Source organism: Sapajus apella, unplaced genomic scaffold (assembly GCF_009761245.1).
Source record: "Sapajus apella isolate SASKATOON/1434 unplaced genomic scaffold, GSC_monkey_1.0 scaffold2, whole genome shotgun sequence".
NCBI classification, from domain to species: Eukaryota; Metazoa; Chordata; class Mammalia; order Primates; family Cebidae; genus Sapajus; species Sapajus apella.
The window spans coordinates 41,832,779-41,857,825 of record NW_022436942.1 but is presented as its reverse complement, the minus strand read 5'-3'; the positions used below and the strand labels follow the sequence as shown (position 1 = coordinate 41,857,825).

Genomic DNA, 25,047 nt, shown 5'->3' with positions numbered 1-25,047 from the left:
ACAAAATTTACCAGTTTCATTTGGAATACTCAATAAACAGATGACAATTATCAAGCATGCCCAGCACTACATACAACATGAGCCTGAGGTATTTTCACCAAGAGTCATTACTCTCTAATAATGTATGTTTCAGCTACCAAACAGCATTGCCCTAAGAGCCAAGCAGGAGAAAAAAGCTGGAAATAAAGTCAAAAGTATACCAGCTGCCTATGAATTTTCATTTCCCTTCCCCTTATATGTTTATATGGTGAACAAAATAGCCAAGTGATGCAAAAATTGTATTTTAAGATAATTTATATATTTAAGTTAAATATTGTAGTTTTACTAAGCACTGCAAATGTAGAGACACTACTCAGTTTCTGAGACCAAGCAGCATACTGGTAACCTGTGTTATTTTCCCATCAGAACTTTATAGAATAAGAAATCATAATCATGAAAGCTTTTTTTTAAAGAGGCGTAATCAAAGGCTTTTTGTAAATGAATTACCCACATTGGATGTACCTCTATTGCTTGAAAGGAAGAACTCACTCCCTTTGTTTTAATTATATTCACCTTATATTGCCATGGTATTATAAATAGGAATATGTTTGACTAAATGAATGAATTCGTTTGAGTCCCTTGATCTTTTGAATGTCCTTTGCTTTGCTGAATAGTAAAAAAATATTGGTGACAAATAATACATACTATACACAAAAATATACATTTTTACCCACTCACAAAGATCTGTGTTTCTAGCTCAATGAACTTAAACTACATTATCATAAAAATGATAGTTGAAAATATTTGATTTTTTCCTCTCAAAGTTTAAAACATATCTGCACTTAAGAAGTTGGTGAAGTTAAATTACATGTCTAAGGTAAGACAAAAGAAATACTAAGCAAAGATCGAAGATTGGAATAAAATACACAAAAATGCTTACAATTGTTAAAATGACAGATTAGAAATGAATTTCTTTTAAATTTCCTTACATTTCTGTAATAATTTTGTTTTTATTTTCATATCTCTATAAGCACTGACACACTTTTTCTTGCCATATTAAACTAACAAGGGTTTCCAAAGAAAGTAAATCATAACTTCTTAGGAAAAGTGAATCGCTTCATACTGAAACAATACCATATGATTTATATAACAGAAAAGATAAACAAACCCTGAAGTATTGAAAAATGTAAAGCAAGTATGATAAAACATATCCATATATTTATATCTTAAATGGATTATAAAGCCAGATGGAATATGGGCCTAAATTACAGGTTCCATATGGAATCAACCTGAAATTCTCTTTGGTTCTTCAAGTGCTTATAAGTCAGTTTTAAAAAGTTGTACAACCATTGTATTTAATATAGCTTCTACTTTTCACATAAAAAGTTAACTGATTCTTAGGATAATAACAGTAGGTCTTCTGTACAGAAAAAGAGTGTGAGATAACCCCATTTCCAGAGCACTTTTGAAATAGAAATCTTTATTATTTTGCTAATATCTAGAAATTATTTCAGGAAGTATACTTGCTTTTTCCCAAGTCAGGAATCTATCACTATTAAAATCTATTTTAAAATAAAATATTAGCTGGGTATGGTGGCTCACACCTGTAATCCCAGCACTTTGGGAGGCTGAAGTGGGTCGATCACGAGGTGAGGAGTTCAAGAGCAGCTTGGCCAACATGATGAAAACCCTGTCTCTACTAAAAATACAAAAATTAGCAGGGTACCATGGCTCACGCCTGTAATCTCAGCTACTCTGGAGGCTGAGGCTGGGAATTACTTCAACCCGGGAGGCAGAGTTTGCAATGAGCTAAGATCGTGCCACTGCACTCCAGCCTGGGCAACAGAGTGAAACCCCATCTCAAAAAAAAAAAAATTATTAATTCGCTCAATAATTAATGACTGGTCCATTTTCTTAAGAACTCCTAAGCAACTTATTAATTTGTAAAGCTTGCAAGATAGAAAATAGTAAAGGGCTACAAATAAGTAATGTAATATATCATACATCTTGGCAAGTATATGAAAACTGATAAATAACTAGCCTACTCAGGTACCACTTATTACAAATTTGAAGAACTTCATGTAACCATTCATTGTGTCTTAATAATAGCAATGATGACTATGGCAATAATAATTGAGTGTTTACCATGGATTACAGTGGCAAGTTATAGGTGACAAATGTCTGACTCATGTTCACTTACGCCTCCTACTTCATACATTTGGACATGCAGAATTTTTTTCTCACTTAGCCTCTTAAGTGGCCTTAACACATTGCCCCACTCAACCACTACCAATTGGTCAAAGTAGGTCAGCAAGTTGAAACAGTTTTTCAATTTCTATATTAGTTTCTTTGTAAACGTATCTCATTGACTACCAAGGAATGTCACTATTAGGATTTTACAGATGGAAAAAATTGAGAAGTGTGACTAAATTATACACTCAAAATCATGAATATATAACACGGTAAAACCGCAATTTAAACCCAGGACTAGCTGACCTTAACACACTGCCTTTACCAGCTAGAAGAGAATAATCATAAATTTTCCAAATCCCCAGCTCAGGTGAGAATTATACTCTCTGTCTCTCACTCCCAGAGAATTATTTTCTAGCTTGTGATACATCAGCCAGCAGATTTATTTCACTTTGCCTTGGGCTTATCTACTGAATTAACAGAATAAGGAAGAGCAATGGTAATCTATGAGTGACCTTTAAAAATGCTTTCTACACATATGTAATTCAATTTGTAAGAGGCAAATATGTGACACGTTAGTTCTAAGTCTAGAAGACGTACTTTAGTTCTAAGGCTAACCTTAAAAAAAGACCTTAAAAAAAGGTCTATAAAAGTGGTAATAAAATCAAGATGCAAAACCTAAAATGTTAAAAAAAAAAAAAAAAAAAGATAGTGGATAACTTAAATACACTAAAAAGGTAATTCAATAAAGATTTAAGCAACAAACACTATAAGAACAAATCCTTGCTGTATCCCTGGCACTGGCAAGGAAAGACCTTTACATTTCTCATTTCTAATCCTCAATAGAGGTTAGAATACCCATTTTATGAATGAAGATCAAAGGCTCAGGAATGATCAGTGGCTTGCACAAGGACAGTTAATAATCCTATCCTAAAATGATTAAATGGCTTCAAAACCATAATTTTTTTCCCATTGCATCAGCTACCCACCATATGAAATTTATTATTTGCTGAGTACCTACTAACATCTTAAATATATTATTTTTTACCTTTACATTATCCCTACACTTTAATTATTATCAGTCTCATTTTGCAAATGAATTATGCTTCAGAGAACTTAACAAACTCGCTCAAGATTAAAAAAAAAAAAGCAAATGTCAAAATCAGGATTCTGATTACAGTTTTCTCTGGCTCTTTATAATATACATTCTATACAAATACTATCAAAAGTATTCAGAGAGGGAATAAGATAATTGCAAAAAGTACCATCAGTACATTTAGATTAGGACAGAGTGGTATATATGTAATCCTACAAGCTTGGTTAAAGTGCTAAAATAATAACAATTCCATAAAGGAAATGGCCACAGGAAAAGAAAGTTCAATAAATTCAATAAGGAAGGAAACTAAGACACTTGGTCAGGAATAGGGCAGGGGATAAAGGTTAAGTCATGTTCTCTGGTACTGTAATTTTTCTTAACTTACAATAATAGAAAAAAATGTTTATGGTGCCCAGGAGGAAAGAAGTAATAATGACTATTTTCCCTTCTCATTCTGTAAGAAATGACATAATAAAGGTACTTTGATAAGAATGAGAAGATTTGCTGTGGGATGATAGAGTGATCAGGTTCATCACCCAGATTTATTTCCAATTCACTCACAGACAAAAGGAATTTGGATGTCTCCAGGCTGGCTTCAGGCAGACATAAACCAGTTTCAGATGTAGAAAAAATAATGTCACTCTCTCCCTAAAAAGCCCCAGGTCTAAATAACCCAGGCAAAGGCTAACTCAATGAAAGAATGTTGGGTTGTTGATGATGTAATAGCCAGATCTCACTGATTCTTATGTTTCAAATTACTGGACAGCTCCTTCTTGCAGATAAAAATAAAGCATGTAGTAGGAATGATTATTAAGTCTCAGTATAGATTTCCTAATTTTTAAAGAAACTTATTTGACCACTCATATGAAAAGTAATTATCCCTTCCTCAACCCCAATTGTAATTGTCAAATGCCTTTTTAAAAAACACTTGATCACATATCTTGCACATCAATGCTGGTTAACCAATATGAACAAAGCATATGATGACAAACATAAAGGTTAAGTAGATATCATCTGTTCCTACTTACAATCTAGTGACAAAGAAATAAATTTACTGGTGTTTCCCTAAGTTTGCTTGTAGGTACAAACGATACAAAAACCTTTTGAAAAATGTGGTATGTATGAATTTGATTTGATCTGTGATAACATAGACATTGTGCTTCTGGATGAAGAAAACTATTAAGTGAATGATACCTCAACAGTAAGTCGCTGTGAGCAAAATTATGACACTGATAGAGTGACGCATATGTGACTGACACGGAGACAACAACAAATTGCACACACCAACTATAATTTTTAAAATTACACAAATTTTAGAACTTCCTTTATTAAAAAGCTGCCAGGCAAGCTCATGGGGGAAAAAGCCTATTTTTCTAAAGGACTCACACAAATTATATTTTTCCCTAGTCTCTACAGAACAGGGACACTTATAAAATGGTCCCAGCTGATTTCTAGCAGGCTTCTAGCCCCTAATACAGTGAAAGCATCTCATTGCCAGTATGGCTAATTTTAGAATGCTCTGCTGGAAAAGCAGGCATTCTATCTTAATCTACCAAATTTCTAGGCTCTCCAAGGAGTCTGAGATCTTAGCTGGTTGCTAAGGTATTCGTTCTACTTTAAAGTAATGCTTATTTTCCTTCTAATATATTAGATTTACTTTGATGGTTTTTATAATGATTTTTTATGTGCTGGTCATTTTTCTTTTAATGAGCACTTTTTAGCAATTTTCCGGTTTGCTATGATTAGTTCCCTTTTACAGGTGACTTTTAATTTGTTCCTTAGGAACTAATTTTGAAACATAATTTTAAATGAAATAAGTACATTTTAATTAATTAATTGATAAACTTGGTTTATCTACTTATTGAAATTATTTGTAACTATGATCCAGCACCGAGTTATAAATTACATACCAAAATAATGAGATGGTTATAGAACATCAAGCAAATTTAACTCAAATAAGACTACTTTAAGGCATGTCATAATCAAATTCCCAAAGGTCAAGGATAAATAAAGGAACCTAAAAGTAGCAAGAGAAAAGAAACAACATACAGCTAGTCCTCGACTTACGACCACGATTGGTGCCGACAGACTGGTTGTAACACGATTTGGTCGTACGTTGAGTAGGCTATATGCACGCGGAGATGATAGTGCTGCTGGAAGCTGGTCTGCACTGTCGTATGCCCAGCTGGGCAACGTTTGCGCTGCCAGATGCAGAGCAGTCGTGGCTAGCGATTGTGGTCATAAAGTCGAATGGTCGTAAGTTGTATAGGTCGTAAGTCGATCAATACCTGTACAATGGAGCTCTACTATGTGAGGCAGCAGACTTTTCAGTGGAAAACTTACAGGCCAGGAGTGATATGACATATTTAAAGTGCTAAAGGAAAAACAAACAAACAAAAAGCCTTATATCCTAGAATAGTATAATCCAGTGAAAATACCCTTCAAACATGAAGAAGAAATAGACCTTCACAGACAAACAAAAGCTGAAGGATTTAATCAATAACAGACTTGTCCTATAAGAGATGCTAAAGGGAGTCCTTCAATCTGAAAGAGAAGGATCCTTATAAGCTGTAAGAAATCATTTGAAAGTGCAAAACTCACTGGTAGTGGTAAGTATACAGAAAAACACAGAATATTATAAAATTGCAATTGTAGTACATAGTTACTCATGTCTTGAGTAGAAAGACTGAAAGATGAACCAATCAAAACAAATAGCTACAACAACTATTCAAGACATACACAGTATAATAAGACATAAACGGAAAGAATTAAAAGTTAAAAAGCAGGAGGAATATTTTTTTTTCTTTTTTTTGAGATGGAGTTTCGCTCTGATTGCCCAGGCTGGAGTGCAATGGCGCAATCTCGGCTCACCGCAACCTCCATTTCCTGGATTCAAGCAATTTTCCTGCCTCAGTCTCCTGAGTAGCTGGGATTACAGGCATGCACCACCACGCCCCGCTAATTTTGTGTCAGCGTTTCTCCATGTTGGTCAGGCTGGTCTCGAACTCCCAACCTAGGTGATCTGCCTGCCTCGGCCTCCCAAAGTGCTGATATTACAGGTGTGAGGCACCACGCCCAGCCAGCAGGATGAAATTTAAAGTGTAGAGTTATTATTTGTTTTCTGTTTTCTTGTTCGTTAATTTTTTGCTCTCAGTTAAATATTTGCTCTCATTTATAACTTATTATTTTAAACTTTTGTCAGTTTAAAATAATAGGTTATAAAATATTATGTGCAAGCTTCATTGTAACCTCAAACTAAAATCATACAAAAGATACACAAAAAATAAAAAGCAAGAAATTAAAACATACAACCAGAGAAAATCACCCTTACTAAAAGGAAGACAAAAAAGGAAGGAAACAAAGAAGACCACAAAATAATCAGAAACCAACAAAATGGCAAGAGTAAGTCCTTACTGATAAATAATAATATTGAATGTAAATGGACTAAATTGTCCAAAAAAAACAGAGTGGCTGAATTAAAACAACAACAACAACAACAACAATCTCTTGCGTATAAGAAACACACTTCACCTATAAATACACACATAGACTGAAAATGAAAGTATGGAAAAAGATATCCCATGCAAATTGAAAGCAAAAAAGAGCAGAGGTAGCTATACTTACATCAGACAAAGTAGATATCAAGACAAAAACTATAAAAAGAGACAAGGAGGGTCATTATATAATGATACAGGTGTCAATTCAGGGAGAGGACATAACAATTGTAAATATATATGCACCCAACACTGGAGAATCCAGAGATATAAACCAAGTATTATTAGAGCTAGAGAGACCCCAATACAGTAATAGCTGGAAGCTTCAAACCTACTTTTCTGCACTGGACATATCACCCAGAAAGAAAGTCAACAAAGAAACACTGGGATTAATTTGCACTATAGAGCAAATGGATCTAATAGATATTTACAGAACATTTCTTGCAATGGCTGCAGAAAACACATTTTTCACCTCAGCACATGGACCATTTTCAAGAACAGACCATATATTATGCCACAAAGCCATCTTAATAAACTAAAAAATCCTGAAATTATATCAAGTATATTCTCTGATCACAATGGAATAAAACTAGAAATAATAACAAGAGGAATTTTTAAAACTACACAAACACATGGAAATTAAACATACATACCAAAATAGTATTTTAGATGGCTTGGTTTGGTTTCGAATTCTCATTTTGCCACTAATAGCTGTATGTTTTAGAAAAATGAGTGATTTCACAGGTCCTTAGTTTTATCATTTACAACATATAAGGCTAAGAATAAATAACTCCATAATTCCCAAAGTGGATAATTATTTTTAGGTTCACCAGTGCTCAGATATTTATATTTATTCATTTTCTAAAGAGGTAGAAATATCCTAGTTGGTTTAAAATATTCTGTCTCATTCATAATTTCTAGTTGATCTATTCAAGATTGACTGCAGCTAGATCAAGTCTTGGTTCTTCATTTTAATAGTTATAAATCTGTTTTCTAATCATAAACATTATACCTGTTCACTGAAGAATGTCTAAAAGATCATAATTTTATAAGATTGAGAGAATTCTAGCACCCATAGATAGCCACTGGCAAATTTTGATGTGTTTTCCAAGAATTTGACTTACATATTGAAAAATCAATTATAGAACAAAATATTTTTTCTAGTGTTAAGCATCTAGGTTCCTTCCAGTATTTTGTTACTTTAAATAAAACTATGCCAATTTTCCCAAAATTCAGTTTTCTCATTCAAAATCAGTATTCAGTTTGTTGTTTACTCAAATTCCCCTCCCAACATTTTATGTAAGCACTGCACTTCCACAATTATCATAGTGTTTTTTAATTATCTTTTAAAAGCACATCTCTTATTACAACTTCAGTATAAATGTATAGCAGGAGCATTCTCGGAGCTATCTTTTATATAAAATATTATTAAATGATCTTTTATACACAAAACATTATTCTCTATATCATGAAGATATGTATCCTTTTCTAATTATATAGTTTCATTATTAAAATTAACTGAGCATTCCATTTGTAATATACTTTGCTATGTGGCATGAGACAAGTATCTGATTTTATTCTTTTCCAAACATTTACTCAGTTGTCTAGATCAACCATTATAAAAATTTCCTCCTTCCCTGACAATATTTAGTTCTACGTTCATTATCTACTACAACCTTAAATAGTTTATTATTATTTCTAGGGTCTCCACTTTGTCCTATTGTTCTGGTTTTCTTTTCTTATATGGGTACAATATTGCTCTAATCATGTCATCTACTATTTGGGTATCTAGCAGAATAAGTCTTGCCCTTTATTCTTCTTTAGAGCATCTTGGCTATATTTTACTGTTTTATAATCATTTTGTCAAGTTTTTGATAAAATTCTTTTTAGAATGTTTATTGTTATTAAATTAAAATCTGTAAATTTCAGAAAAAGAGGATTTTTACAAAATTGAGTTTCCCCATTCAAGAATAGTATTCAGTTCTTGATTTATTCAAACTCCCTCTCCCACTTTGTATGTACTTATGAAACCTACATAAGCAATTATAATCCTTCTGCTACAAAACTAGACTATGAGATGCATGGAACCGGACACAGAATCTTTTACATGTTTTTCTGTCTTCCAACCTAAGTCTAGAAAGCATTGGCTCCAGAGAGTCCTCGATAATAACTGACAGATAATTGATCATATTATGTATCTACTTTAATTTAGATGTTACATTTTTACTAAGTATGTCCTTAAAGAGAAATTTCCAAATAATTCCTTTTTCCAGAACCTGCAGTCTGATGGAGTCATATGACATAAGGGTGATTATATTAAGAGTTAACTTGTTGTAATCTGAATGATCATTTTTACTTCACAGTGTTTAGAAGCATTAGAAACACAAGAAACATTACAATCTGCCTTTTAAAAGTGTATTTATGCCACAAACTTGCTAAAACTTTTAGAAGTCAAATTTTGTGACTTTTATATCTCCATCCTAATATTGTCATCTTATTCTTATAAAAATAACACAAGTTGCCCCAGATAAATTGCTTCTGATTGGAAATCCTTTAATTTATGATAGTATTGAAAGTAAAATGTAATATTATCCAAGTCTTAATTTGAGAAATGTTATAAAAAGGTTCAATATACAACTCTTCAAGTCCTATAACATTAAACTTAAGGGGAAACTCCTGAAGTCTGAAAGTGTAGTTTTAAAGCAAACACAGGAAATACAGGGAAAAAAAATATGTGTTTCATTAAGGAATAACACTGATTGTTAAGAAGTAGGTTAAACTTCAGTGAAAGTTTAAAAAGTTCCTAATTTCTATTATAAGGTCATATACAGGAAACATCTGATGTTCCATCAAACTTTAACTTGAATAAAAGCCAGAAGCCTGTATAAATATTTCTCTCTTTGCAACTACGGATCCTGAAGTTCTCTCAGCTAATCAATCTCCTTTATATTTTCAAAGAGATAAAATCACTAGAATAATCAATCCACAAATGTCAAAGCCAATTCTATTAAGTGCTCAGAATTTTCAAATAGTACAGCGTGAGATTGTGTGTGTGCGCATCTTCATTGGTATGCTGGGAGAGGTGAGGATCTTTTCCCCAAAAATATAATACTGACTTCAGGAGAATTAAAATGGAGTAAATAAAACAGCTAAATAAAACTGAGATAATTAGTGAAAACTAGAAACATGCAAAGAAGTGCTAAATTGCATCATTATTTTTTAACAAAGAAAGTTTTATACCAGAGAAAGTGGAAAAAATGAGTTAATACTATACTAGACTGGAAAGAATTAATGCAAATAGTGTTCAGAGAAACAGGAGTTGAATAATTACAGGAAAACAATAAATGAAAAAGCACTGTCCTGAGTCAAAAAGAGTATAATGCAAGGCTTTTCAACTCAACACAGATCTTTTTAGGAATATATTTCATGTGTATTCCTGAGTCAAGCAATATATCCCCATAATAGACAATAAATAATTTATATTATAAATTGTCATATTAATGTTAATTACTAAGGCATACCACATATTGAAAAATTCATCCAACTTTTAATGAATACTTGAGGATAAGATTCTATAATATTCCACAAAAATCCCATTCCCATAATTAACATGTTGGCAAAAATGATGCATTCTGGAATAAAACTCTGCATGTTCTATTTTCATTCTTTATTTAATTTGAATATGGCAGCAGTTATTGCTTCTCAGCCTTTTGGCTAAGATCAAGTGAATATGGTGATGGGTTCTATCAGCGTAGATAAAATTAAAACTAAATGACAGCTCAGTGGAAGAGTTAAATGAGGTTTTTATATAGAAAACAACTTTCCCTTACTTTTAGGAAAATCAGACTTGACTACACAGCAAAATACATACAATTAGTAATGTATTTAATTTTAAACTTAATTTACATTTCACATGTTAAGGTTCTGAACACAATACCCCAAAGTACGGCACCTTTGCATGCGAAATGCTTTGAACTAAAAGACACTAGGTAGACAAAGCCTTCTAATATCTATCAAGGAAACAAAGTCTTCTGAACTTCTCCTGTCCTCCTGTCTCCCAGTTCTCTGTCTCCATTGAAACAAGTCATGGATACCAGTCATAGATACTCTTCCCCAAAGTGAATCACAAAAATTAGAACTCTTCTCCCCCACAGCAGGGCATAAAACGTAGAAAGATCACTTCTTCCCTCTCCCCTCTCCCTTTGGAATGAAGACCCTCATTCCAAAGGGGTGCTGCCCCATACCTTGAGGGAAAGAATGCTACACAGAAAGGCCAAGAAAAATCTGAACAGACAGGTCTTGCTGGGGTTCCCCACTCAGTCTATTACCACTAGATCACACCCTTTTGTCCAATCACATTTCTATAAGGCTGTCCATGCTTCGTCAAACCTATGCATGAAATAGATGGTTTACTCTAGGTCTTTGATCTTCATTTCTGAAGGCTCCTCTGTCATGTAAAACTCTGATTAAATAAATTTGTTATGCTTTTGTCAAGTTAACCTGTCTTGTTATAGGAGTCTTGGCCATGACCTTTATGATGACTGAGGAAAGTTATCACACCTTTCTACTCCTACAGTTGCCTATTCTAAAGATGTACAAGAATAACTTCTCATGTCCTTGACATTGATTTTCAAGATTGTATCCTTCACACAAAATTATCTTCTTCCACATGACTATGTCTATTTCATCTTACTGACGTCACTGTCAGCATCTTTTAGAATGTTAGATTTTGAAATCCAGTTAATGACTTTCTCAGGTGTAACATAAAATTACCTCAATTTTCTAAATTAAAATCCAACCTGTATTTACTACTGAGTGAAAGCTTTACTCCACATGTATTGCCCCAATTAAAGATTACAATACATACTTTTTTCATTTATTTCTATTAAAGTCTCAGAAAACAGGTGTGTATATCTTGGGTGTGGTTGTGTAGAGATGGATTCTCACCATGTTGGCCAGGCTAGTCTCGAACTCCTGGGCTCAAGAAATCCTCTCACCTTGGGCTCCCAAGGTGCTGGGATTACAGGCATGAGCCACCATGCACAGGCTGAAAACAAATTTTTTTGAGCAGAACATACTAAAACTATTTGAGAATCAGAGAATAAGAAGGATATAATTAGGTATTAATTTGAGTATATTCATTCCCTTATAATTCAATTTAAATACAAAGGTTTTAAGCTTCGATCTTTTTCTTCACCACAAAACTGGCAGGAGGATGGATTAATGTAACAGGTGGGCTCTTGCGGTTTTAACAGCAATGAAATATAATCAACTGTCTCATATCATATTTCCAGGAAAGCAAGCGACATTTAGACCTACACATGATCCTTAGGCAATCCTACTATTGGCATTAAAGTGTTCAAACTCCCCATAGGGGCTATATATCTTCTGGCCCTAGGTTTAATTGAAACTTTAAACAAAATATATTACCTACGTAATGCAGCTGAACTGGATGCTGGCCTTTGTAGTGTACAGACTAATGTCTAGCAAATTAACATCTGTAATGGTAGTACATAATGTAGAGTTTATATCAAGTGTAAAAGGCAGAAAAATAAATTTTTTAAAAAAACTGCTATTTTTTAAATGAGAAATAAACTTTTAGGAGAAAAAATTTTATTTTTCTGCTCATAAATTTTATATATCATTATTTTTGATACACAGCCAAACATTGATGATTTTCTTATCTTGTTGACATATAATCTTCAAAGTATACTTCTAAAATCTCTCAAATCTATATTTTGCCTTTCCAGACTGTCAAACTCTGAAAAACCGGCATTGGTCTCCTGGTTGTATACTTTCTGAAAATGGAAAAACGAAATGAAATAAAGAGAGTTATCTTAAAAATTTAGAAGTTCATGTTCTTTTTGGATTTCATAGGTTAATGACTAATCCAGTTATATGGTCATATTCATATTTGTAGGATTGCCTCATTGATTTTCAAGAGTGCCAATGGAAGCAATCATAGGAAAATCAACAGAACTCAAAACAGGGGAAGCAGGTGGTATAAAAAGCTTAACACTACTGGAGTGTTAATGCTTCCACACTTGAAAGATGTGAAAGTTCAAATCTCACACAGTTAAAAACCATCTCTTTCATAGTCAGCACACTAAATGCCTTGAGCAATCCACTTAAGAACAACTAAGCACAGGAGGAAACGTTTAGCATGTAAACCATCATGTCAAAAGTTTACTCTGAATATCCCCACTTTAAATATATTCTGAAACAAGGTGAGGTAAACACACACACACATACAAACACAGAAGAATCCAAAAAAAATTAAATGATTTGGTTAAGCACAAGCCACACAGAAGGCTGAGAAAGAAACAGACTTCTTTTATACTCCTTCTGCAGGCTGAACTCAGCACATAATGTACAGACCTAAAGCAGAATTTGCATTTAAGAGCGAGAATGTTTGCATTTTGTTTTCAGAAGGTGGATTTGTCAGTTCTTCTCACCTAAAAAACAATTTAAAAACCTAAAGATCACTTGTTGCTATTTGTGACACTTAACTCGTTCATACCACAAGTTTCTTTCTCAAAAATACAATTCTGAAATCCATGCAAGATTTTACATTAAAAATTGCCCTAATAAATTCATTTTTTATTTCCTATTGTTTTTCTTCCTCATTCCCTGTGAATGGACAAATAAAATTGAAAAAATACCTCATAATTAAAGAGCTGTTGTAAAGAGCTGAAAATTAAATCAAAATGTTCTTCCTTCTTATTGAAGATACGGGGAGAAAACATTTTTTCGATTTCTAATCTATTTAAGTAAAAGCCTTATTACCTGAAGGCTGGTGGAGGAAAATATATTTCCCAATACTGAGCTGGGAATAAAAACTAAAAGGGATATATAAAACAAGAGATTAACATAAGAGAATCAGAACAGTATGATGAAAATGAAGGCAAATAAGATCATAAAAAGCAATGGGCAATTATCACACATTTCTCCTGGAAAAAAAGAATCTCTCCCTAAGATAAATGCACATTGCCCATCATAAACACACATTTTAGAGAACAGGAAATTATGAATATGTGTGAATTGTGATACTAGCATCACATTCGAAATTAAAAAGCTTGAGTTTCTCTTGTTGGTTTTCTTTAGTCAACACGGTAGAGTCTACAGACAAAATATTTTCAAGGTTAGAGCAATAGTATTCCATTTTGTTTATAGGCATTTACTTATTACAGAGAGGCCCTAGAGAGCTCTGGGCCAACCATGAACTCTCCCAGGAAGTTCTTTGAGAGCAAGAACTATATCAACTATTTACATTTCATATGTCTGCTCCCTCTCTGCCATCCCAGCACTTGTGACTTAACTTTATTTTTTGCATACAGAGGTTATTCTAAACAGTTATTATAGACTGAAATGACAAGACAGTTACCCTAGGTTCTCTCTCACTCCACATAATACATTATGCACTTTTGTTCTCAAGATATATTACCAAGATGAAATGACACAAATTGCTTGTATAATTAAAACCAACAATTACTTTGCATTGAGAAAGCCAAGTCATTTTATTTTAAACAGTAAATAGGTTTAAAACGACCTCTGGGATTGGAAGAGCTCAAACAGATAAAAATAATTGGACATTGCAGCCTAATTTAGTTTCCTATAATCCCTTAGGATTATTCAAAAGTAATACTTAAGTAGAGATAATAAGAGAAATAAACAATTATAGAGAAAGAAGAGAAAAACTGAGCGTGTTGAGAAATTATCCCGCAATAATTTTTTTTTAATATTCGGTATGCCTAATGTATTTTGCAGGTGTTTTATTCTTTATTTAATTTTTGTTAATTTGTAAGTGGAAAGGAAAACTATTTTGACATAGTAAAAAAATGTAATAGTTTTGGTAACACAGAAGGACTAAGCAGAAAAAGCATTTGAATTTATGTCAAGAAACTATAGTCCTAGTTCTAATACAAATTGTAAATCTGAACTTCATAAAATGATGGAGGTGTTAATTTTTATCTTAAAAAAATAAAAGAGATTATTTTATCAGGGCTTTTAAGATGTGAGTCTTCTATCTTTAACATTCTTGATTCTAAATACATCTATAACTTCAGAAGAAAAGAGAAATTGAGATCTAATAAGTGCCTCTGAGCGATAGAATGAAGAATAATTTTGGTTAGGTCTAGATGAAAAATACATCATGACAGAAAAAGAAAAAAAACTCTAGCCTACATATGAGAATTTTAATCTGGAGGAAGCACTCTATTAATGAAACCAAGTTAACTGGCAATAAAGAAATATACTGTTTTAATTTTGGTTAATATAGCTAATGGTAAGAGAAGGATTTTGACTGTAGTTACTGAAAGAAAAAGGGAAGTCAGCCTGGAGAAAAAAATATATCAATTCCAAATAGGATAGAACTAAACAGAATCTCTACTGGAGTGTGGTGACCACAAGGCACACTGATGACAAAAATCTTACCTATGAAGTAGTCATGTTTACATTGCTAAATACAAAAAAAAGTGACAGAGAATACAATCAACTTTTGGAGTTTAAAAGCCTACGGAAATGAAAATTACAATGGAGTGTCCTATTATAAAACACTTAATTACATTAGGCAGTGGACCAATATGTTTTACCTTTTCAAATTTATCATTTTAATCAATCCTCAAACTGATACTACTATTACAATAATTGTATGAAAGGAAAACTGAGGCTTCTGTTAAGTAATTTGCCCAAGGATGCTCAGGGAGAAAGTGTCAAAGTTGTCATTTGAACCCAGGCTATCTGATTTCAGCAACTACCTTAGAGTGAATCTCAATTTAATCTAACCTGTTTTCTCAACAGGAAATGAGGTCCACAGTATTAAGTCAAACAACTGGTTAGGGGCAATTTAACACACATTTTGTGATTTGGTCTCCTAATATTTCATGTATTCTCACATCTTCCTAATTATAAGCATCTAAGTAAATTTCTAGCTTTTGTTTATAAAATATTTATAAATATACTTTATAAAATATAAAGTATTTATTATCTGTTTATGTTTTTAATGTGTGTTTGTAATTCACCTAATTCAGGATGGGAAGGTACTTCTCAATTATTGTTACTTAAACACTTGTTCCTATGAAATTGAAAAGGATAAATGAAAATAGGTTTTTAAACACTTTAAAAAATTCACTTACAAACTGCCACAATAAAATTAAATTAATAGTTTTAAAATATGGAAAATTTAAGTTGGGAAATTAATCAAACTTGTTATTTTCTATTAATACACAAATAGGAAAAACACATTCATTTGGCATTCAGAATAAGTCAACTGGCATGTAGCATACAGTATGTAACATGTTTTTCATAAAATTGTTCAAGGGGAGATTAAATTCAAAGGACTAGAGCATTTTCTAACAAAAGCAATTGCAGTGGATTTAGTATTACACTAATAATCACATTAAAATATTATTGTATTTTTTCACATGCACTCCTTTATTTCTCTTAACCTCCAAAGAAAAGAAAAAAAAATAGGACGAGAAACCCCATAATGCTTGTATATCTACACAGAAGTGCTTGGGGGTAGTGGTTGTGAAGGGGTAAATAAATGAGACATGAGAAAAATGAACACTTACAGGCTAAATCTAGCCAGACATTATAATCCATCACTGATCCCTAAAGGGCACTAATAATATGTAAATGTGTGAATTAGAAAACACATTCAAGGCTGTTGATAAACTTGATAGGATAATCAGCACATGCTGACAGACTAATGAAACTGATGAACTGATAGGGCAGCTTATCTCCTGGGTCATTTTTTTTTCTCGTCAAATGGAGGCTAATCAAAATGTATTAGGAGTCAAAGCAAACACTTGGGGGATTTAACCCATTTTGATTAGGAGGTGAATTCACTCTCTGAGAAAATTATAGTTTCCTGAACAACTGAAACTATAAAACCTGATCGGCTAACAGACCTTGACATAAAATTAAATAGAAGGCAGGCACCATAATCATAGAAAAAATCAGGGATGTTAAATATTAAGAACTTCCCTTTGAAAATTGTGAGGGTGCTTTTCAGAGTCTGGACAAAGCAACCATCTCCTTCTCTAATGGAAAATAAGACAAAAGATTAAGCAATAACCCCCAGGGATACACTTATCTTTTGCTGCCTACGTGAGCTGAACATCTGTGTAACCATATGAGAGACAAGATCCCAAGGCGCTGGCTGAATTTTCAAATTTATTAGCATAAAATAATTGAATGAATGTTTGAAATAGCTAACTCTGGTGAACATCACCACTTCCAATTAACAACAACAACAACAAAAAATATACTACGTACAGGCTGTTGCCAAGAATCTTAGAGGCCTATCCTAATTTAAAGAAAGATGTCTTATTTGATAACGGAGGAAAACTAGGAATAAGGCCTTGCAAGCACTAGAATTAAGAATAAAATAATAAGCTAAAATCAAAGCTAGAGAAAGCAATTCTTTCAGTATTTATTTTAATGCAAAAACATCTACCATTAAAGTAAAAAAGTTAATTCAATTCATTAATCTACATATCCTAAGCACATGCTTTATGGACATGTATATTTCATTTGTATAGACAGATTGATGGTGAAATGCTGGATAGTGAAATGCATTGTTTTAATTTATAAAAATGTAATGGCAAGAATATAGTTAATGAAACTAAATTTTACCTTTTAGTAATTATACCAAAGAGGAAAAAAATGACAATTAAAAAAACACTCCAGTGTGCTTTTTAATATGACATTAAATCACTCTACTGCTGCACAGGTAAATTGGGGGTGAGATTCCCACAGACATGGAATAAATATTTTAACCTCTTCCAAATAATTTTGTTTTTCTGTTTATGTACAAGTGTTCCGTTCTATCTCTAAACTATTTCTAAATTTTCCGTCCTTTGGAAAAAAGAGAACATGAGTGCTCTTGCCAAGTATGTATTTTGTAGTTTGGGAGAGCTTGGGATTTTTTTTCTGTGCTCAAGACATAGCTACTATTAAATTCCTCCAATCATAGAATGTAGAAGTGTACAATAATCCTGGAGATTATTTAGTCTAATCTCATTTATTTTTCTATGTATGAGAGAGGCCTAGAAATATTAAACAACTTAAGCAGGTCTAATGAAAAGGGAAAATCTGAGTTTGCATTTTGTGCTTGGAAAAAAAGAAATATTTGATTTGAGGACAAAAGTAAACGCTTCTCTTCTCTTTATTATCTCCAAGCAGCAATATTAATCAATCATTAGGCTACCTTACTTTAGGGATCTTTTTCCAAGTGTGGTATGCTGAATATGTAGTTTGCAGTCATAACCATGATCAAACAGCGGTGGCAACAATTTACTACACGGCAGGCAGGGATCAATCACAGATGATAGGTAGGATATTTTATTATAATTTCTCATTCTTCACCTCTTATACCTAGAAAAATCCATGCCCCAGATTTATATAATTTCTGATTAATGAGAATTAAGCTAATCATTCAACATAAAACATAGAATAACTGTTGTAGCACATTAATAGTCTATATAATCTTGTTTTTACTCTAACATATTACTCTGAAAAGTTCTACTGAAATCCAAGTGCTCGTCAATGAAGCCCACACATTTGGCTCATTTATCTTATTTTACAAGCATCAAAGTTCATTAATCTCTCTGTCATAGCATGTTTAGTTTTGGGAATCTTCTGATTAAGAAAATAATATGATAGAAATTATGAATTTGATAAACCTACTAAAATTAATGTAGACTTGATTCATCACTAACAATTATTGAAAAATTACACTTATGTAGATTATTTTTACAATCTCTAGGGTCTAGCTAATATTCAATACCCAGATAATTTTGAGAGTCCCTTGCAATAATTCTGGGATATGACCAATGTGTTGGGAATTGCTGCATTAATGCATTTATTTGTCATGTCAGAATAAATACGCTGTGTCAGAATTTGAGTATGATGCCAGATTGTGAACGTTTCTTTGTGAGGATTAATATGATTTATTAGAATTCCACTACAAGTCTTTGAAATAGCAATTTAAAATACTGATGTTTTACTTACCCATCATGTTGTACAAGCTCTGTGGGGCAAACTGCCTTGGCATTTTCTGAATTGCTTCCTTGTATACACTAAGGGCCTCCTAATTTATAAAACAAAAAAAGAGATAAATCATCACTAATGTGCAGGGATCTTCACTATAAATAAGATAATGACATTCTTCCAAAGTTAAAACCATCCACTGTTGTTTCCATAGAGGAAAATAATTGAGCTGTCCTTTTGTGACATACTATCTCAATTCCACCAATGAAAATACTCAGCCCAGTCTGTGAAGAATGCCATAGCTTAACGAGGCATTGAATGTTAGCAATGCTCTTTTAATACAAATTTTCTAGTTCATACAGATTACTCAACTATAAAAACTAAAAAAAAAAATAGTTTGAAAGTTACCCATTAGTCATCTAAATTCCATAATTACTTTAAGTCAGGAAACCTGTTAGGATCTAAATATAATGTCAGCTAACAAATCTTCCAGCTCTTGAGACCCACTGAAATTCCTAAATGCAATTATTTTAAAAGTTGTATTTTTATCCTTATGTTACAGTTTTAATACATTATGTAAGAGTACGTGAGTGGGAGGTCAGGGGAAAGCAGCTGGAAGGAGAGAGAGGGACAATAAGGAACTCATGCAAACATGCTTCCTGTCAGAGGAAGGGAGGACCAGTCTGGGTCACCCTCTAACTTACTGTGCAACATCCTGTTACACCACTTTTTCTCATCACTCAGTTAAAAAATAATAAAACAAAATTTTATTTTAGTATAGTTTTTTAAAGAATTAAAAGAAATGGGTGGCATTTCTCTTAATTGCATTTCCTTAATATGCAACGTGGTATTTCCTTAATATGCAAAGTAAAAAGATAAATTTTTTAAAATATCAAACACTGGGTCTAGGGTAACAATTCTAGAAAGTGTGTCTTGGATCATCCAACCAAAGAAATGGGGAACAAAGGAGCTCGAGAAACATCACGTTATTTCCCCATTCTTGAATAGTCACAATACATACTGACATACTATAATTGCTCTAAGAAATGGACAGGAAAGAAATCTATTAAGTTTTTATTTAGCAGAAGCTTTTTCCAAACAAATTTGATCACAAACCCTTCTAATGTTACCACATAGCAGTTTCTCAAAGGACAATAGTTTAATGTGTATATATATTAGTTGTTCAAAGGACATAGGGTCTGAAAGGAGGCTGTAGGTTAGAAAACACTGAGACTAGATCAGAAGAAGAGGGAAGGAAAAAATAGAGAGGCATTGGCCAGACCTCGTAGTGTCCCTGCTCATGATACAGCTTTCCCAGGTTGTACAGACAACTGGTAACAGAGCTCTTGTGTGCATGAGGGTCCTTTAGGTTTTCGTCTGGGATCTCAGAACACTTTAAGAATGTACGGCGGGCTTCTTCCGTCCTTCCTTGGTTCATCAGAATAATACCAGTATTTAAATATGCAGCTGAGGGGGAACAGTGGAAACAAAAGTGTGAGAAGATGATATATACTGTAAATAAAATAAAGTTATCTTTGTTTCTATTTGGTTTCTATGGTTTAGTTCTCATAAAAAAAAAGAAAAAAATACTTATGGAACAAATATTCATGGGATCAATAACGGTAGGGGAAACTGCACTCATCACTGAAAAATATATGGAATAGTCTCTGCCAGCAAGAAATCTCCAATATTTTTAAGCTTGAAATCTAGCTGAGTAAAAGTTATAGCTATCATAATTTTTTAAAATGATCAATGAACAGAAGTATGATGCAACTGAAAGAGATAAAATTGTTAGAGGTTCATAATTTGAGTAGCAAGTATTCAGAAATAAGAGCACCAAATCTTTTCTCAGTGAGGCTGTAAATTACAGAGTTAATTTTCAAATATGGAAAGAGGTATAAGAAATAAAATCTTGAACATTACTTACAAGCCAGGGTAGGCCTGCTCCCAATGGCCAATTTATAATAATGTAGTGCTTCTGCAAACCTGCTGTTCTCCTGTAGAAGTAGCCCTCTGCATGAGGAAAACAGAAATTTAGAGAAAGGACTGTATTATTATATATAAACCCACAAATTTTTATTTTATATTCCAAAAATAAAAAAGGTTAACAATGCAATAAAAATGCTAACCTGGTAGTATAAAAATACATTATAAATATAAGGATATCATTCCTCAGGAGGGAAAATACTGGATAGGTATCAGTTGCATTTGTGCTGCATTAGAATGTATTAGGAGGTATTTTCTAAAAGCCTTTTACCACCATTGAACTTTCCCCTTTTCTAGCTGTCTTTTCTCTCCCACTAGAATTAGTAACCACCTGGATTTCTTCTTAGGGCATGCACATTTTCCCATCACTTCAGAAAGGAAACCTGTCTAAGGCAGTGAGATATGAATATATGGAAACATGAGATGTGTCTCTCACTAGCTGTATTGCTTGAGAAATATTGGTGCTTGGCTGCCTGAAAGGCAAAAGGTAGTCTGGCTCAACAGCAAAAAGAGTCAGAGTTTAATCAGATGCTAAAAAAAGAACAACAAAAAAGATCGAAGGTTATCCACATCACCCTTTTCTTGATATCTGGATTTAGTTGAGTAAGACTGGATTTCAGAACACTGCGCAAATTTCAGTTCACTGTTCTGAAAAATATCTTTCTCTGCAGACCCGAAGATTCCATAGACTTTCTTAGAAGGCTGTAAGGTAGTAACTACATGTACTATCTCAGTCATGTCGGAACTCACCCTCATAACCGAATGAAATCAATTACAGTCATGTCTATGAAAACAAGGTATTGGAGAATTAAACTAAGTTCAAAAAGCTCTCACAGCGGGCTTTTTGGCCTATTCCCATTCTCTTGTAACCAGTAAGTATCTTAAACAGACATTCCGCACATCTATTGAGCCTGAATACTGCTGTTATCATCTCAAATTGCAGATTCAACTTGGCAGCTGCTGAGGCCTTTGAAAGGCTGGTAAAACAGAGGTCAGAGAAAAGAGAAGGCTACTAATAAAAACATCATTCTGTTGAGCATTTTAAAATACATCACTTGAGCATCTTGAGAAAATATTTAAAATTAAAGAATGCTCACTTGTGTCAAAAGCATACATCAACAATTTCACAATTTTTCATAGTTGCTAAAATGTCATCTGAATAAAGAATTCCCAAACACATTAACATCAGTTTCACAAATATATATATTTCTATTAAAAATGTGAACAATAGTTAATTTGATCATGAAATTAATATGCTGCGCTGTTAAGTGTACTTGCCAGCTGCTGGGAATAAGAGAGAATAAAGCTTACTGTAGTAGTAAAGTACTTGTGGAAATGGTTAGTTTTATTCAAACGGGTAAAATTGATAAAGAGAATGAACAAATTTTTAAAAAGGAAGAATATTCTTTACGACAATAATTTTATTGACATAATGCCTTCCCATTAATTAAGCTCATATATATTAGCTAACTTCTGAAACTTATCTACAACTTTAAATGTCTTCATGGCTTTGCTTTAAAATTCAGATAAAGAGGGCATCTCCTTTGATATAAGGCTAAGGGCACCAGGGGAGAAATACCATTTAGATATTTAATTCTATTTTTTCTAGCTTCTTTACAATTGGAATCCTTCAATCAACCCCTCTTTGTCCAACATCTTCAGTTGCTTTTACCATACAGTTTCCTTTCTTAAGACTACAAAAATGTTCATGTGCCTCTTAGACATAGGAGAAGAAAATATCTGTATAATCTTTCCTCATTCTGTATCCACCTCCAACTACTGCTTATGATTGTTTTTTTCTTCAAAGCCAGATTTTCTTTAAGAATGGTCTATGGTGTATATGTCCAATGCCCCAAATCCCATTTACCCCTAAATTCTAAATTCTGTTTAGAGTCTCTTCCCAGAATTCTCCTTATATGTCCTATTAAATTTCTACTAATCACTGAACCCCCAAATAGTGCACTTATGTGAAACTCCACTCAACTATTACACTTCAGACTACTGAATTCATCTTCTTTTTGGAAATTCTGTATTTTCTGAGCTCCTGGGAGACCAGTCTCTTCTTACACAGAATGAGAAAGAAAATGTCTCTTCATTCATGAACTCCTTTAAAAGGAGTTGGTGTTTTACAGGATTTTGTACTGACAGTCTCTATGGATAAATACAGTCTCTGCATGACGTCATGCATAAATGTGGCTCATGTATATGCTGACTGCTCACAATTCTGAAAAACTTATCTCCTTCCTGACATCCAGATCTGCTTTCAAAAGCTGACTGAGCCACATCAAGATAGAGGCTCACTGAAATTTCAAAATCAATACACCCAAAAATTGAAATCAGTATCTCCCACTTAAAAATAAATAAATGAAATAAATAAAATAGGGGAAAAAATCTTGGTAATTAACACAATCATTCACTCCATTTGCTAAAATGAGAAACTTAATTATCACTCAGGTCTTCACTTATCTTCACAATTCAATGTTTTGTCTCCTAAGCCCACCTTATTATTTTCTAAAGCTCTTTACTCTCCCCCTCAAGGTTTATCTTTATGCCTCTGTCAGAGCCCTTTTTATCTTTTCTGTCACCTGAATAACTGCAATAGCTCACTAATTAGTCTCCACATAATTACACTTCTAAAGGGCAAATATGCTGTTAGGCTAGATGGAATAACCATGAAGGGAATGAGCACATATCTCTGACAATGTACCTAAAGCCTATAAACCTTGAAAACGGATGTACTTAGCCTCATGGGATTCCCAAAGCAGATAAACTATATTCCTGTCCATTTTCCAATTCATAAAACATACAAAGAAGAAAGAAAATGATGAATACTATAATAACCACACTGGGACAATCCTGTTCTGCCTCCCTTATTCTTGCGGGGAGGGGGCGGATCCTCGTCACTCAGAGTGATTCAGCAAGTCATTTTCAGGAATATATATATTGTGATTCTTTGAATTAGAATATCATCATCCTCTACATACTCTGAATAAAGTTAGCAATGGAGTGATTCTAAGATAGATGGCTACTGTGACTGATTTCTCATGGGCTAAGGATTTAATTGAGCATTAACTATGCCCAAGAATGGATGCTGCAAATGTGAACAAGACAGAGATGCACTTGCCTATGGATGCAAAATCTACTGAGGTAAATGAATATGAAAACATAGAGGACAGAGGACCAATATCACCCAGCCCAGAAATGGACAAGGAAAGGACTAGAGTTAAGATGATACTGGCAGAGGCTGAAAGCACACCACAATAAAAAGAGTTATCAGCTCTCCATTACAAAGGGAGAAAGAGAGGCTCAGAGAATTAACCAACTCTCTCTAGTTTTTATGGCTAAAAAGAGGCAAAGCCAGAATCAGAACAGTTTCCGATACTAAATCCCATGCTCATTCTAGAAGGAAAAAGAAGAGAAAAGAGATGAAATAGTTCAATTCCAGGTGCATGTGTGCTCGGTTATGTTTCTTTTTGCTCTAAAACTTTCCAAATATTAAATTGTGTTGACACATGAAAAAGGAGTCAAGTGCCTTTTTGGAAATTCTGGATAAATTTGGGCCAGTACTAGTATTGTTATGACTAGGATTCTGTTAATGTTGTTTACCAAAATAAAACTCTTTTAAATTTTACCTATAACATGATAGACAGACAGAAATCCTTCATGTTACAATAATAGTAATAGTGGCAGAGAAGCTTATTCAACACTTAGAATGTATGGAGCATTTTACATATATTGATTTATTACACAACAATAATCTTATGAGGTAGGATATTATTACTTTCTTCATTTTACATACAATGAACCTTAGGCAAGAAAAAGTTAAGTAAAGTTAAGGCCAAACAACTAGTAAGAAGATGCCAAAATTCAAGACTAGTAGTCTGGATATACATGAGTACCTGTAATTTAATAAATCATTCATACTAAAGGATTTTATAACTTTTCATGACTGTTTAAAAATGACATAGTTTGTTTACATGCAGATTATGTAAAAATCTTTTGGTTTCTATGTATATGAAAAACAGGAACACATTAAAAAATTTTTTAAATAAAAAAACCTGATTCCCATATGGTTGTTAAAATTTTAATTTAGATTCAAAGGGTTCATGTGCAGGTTTGTTACATGTATATATTTTATGATGCTGTGGTTTGGGGTACAACCTATTCCGTTACCCAAGTACTGACCAAGTACCCATTAGTTACTTTTTCAACCATTGCTCCCCTCCCTCCCTCTCCACCCTAGTAATCCTCAGTGTCTTTCATTGCCATCTTACGGCCATGAATATTTAATATTTAGCTGCCATTTTC

At 33.2% G+C, this 25,047-nt stretch overlaps 1 protein-coding gene across 7 annotated transcripts in view; it reads right to left on the bottom strand.

Moving 5' to 3' along the window:
• Positions 1 to 25,047, bottom strand: part of TMTC2 (transmembrane O-mannosyltransferase targeting cadherins 2) — a 444,929-nt gene that overhangs the window by 144,203 nt on the left and 275,679 nt on the right. For all 7 annotated transcript variants that reach the window (XR_004274687.1, XM_032296952.1, XM_032296962.1 and 4 more), the window contains 3 exons: positions 20,681 to 20,766; positions 20,036 to 20,220; positions 18,775 to 18,853 (listed from right to left, as the gene is read on the bottom strand). Coding sequence is in view for 6 of the 7 variants with exons in the window: in XM_032296952.1 (XP_032152843.1) it covers positions 18,775 to 18,853; positions 20,036 to 20,220; positions 20,681 to 20,766 (350 nt within the window). In the remaining variant the exon portion in view is untranslated. The remainder of the gene's footprint in view (positions 1 to 18,774; positions 18,854 to 20,035; positions 20,221 to 20,680; positions 20,767 to 25,047) is intronic.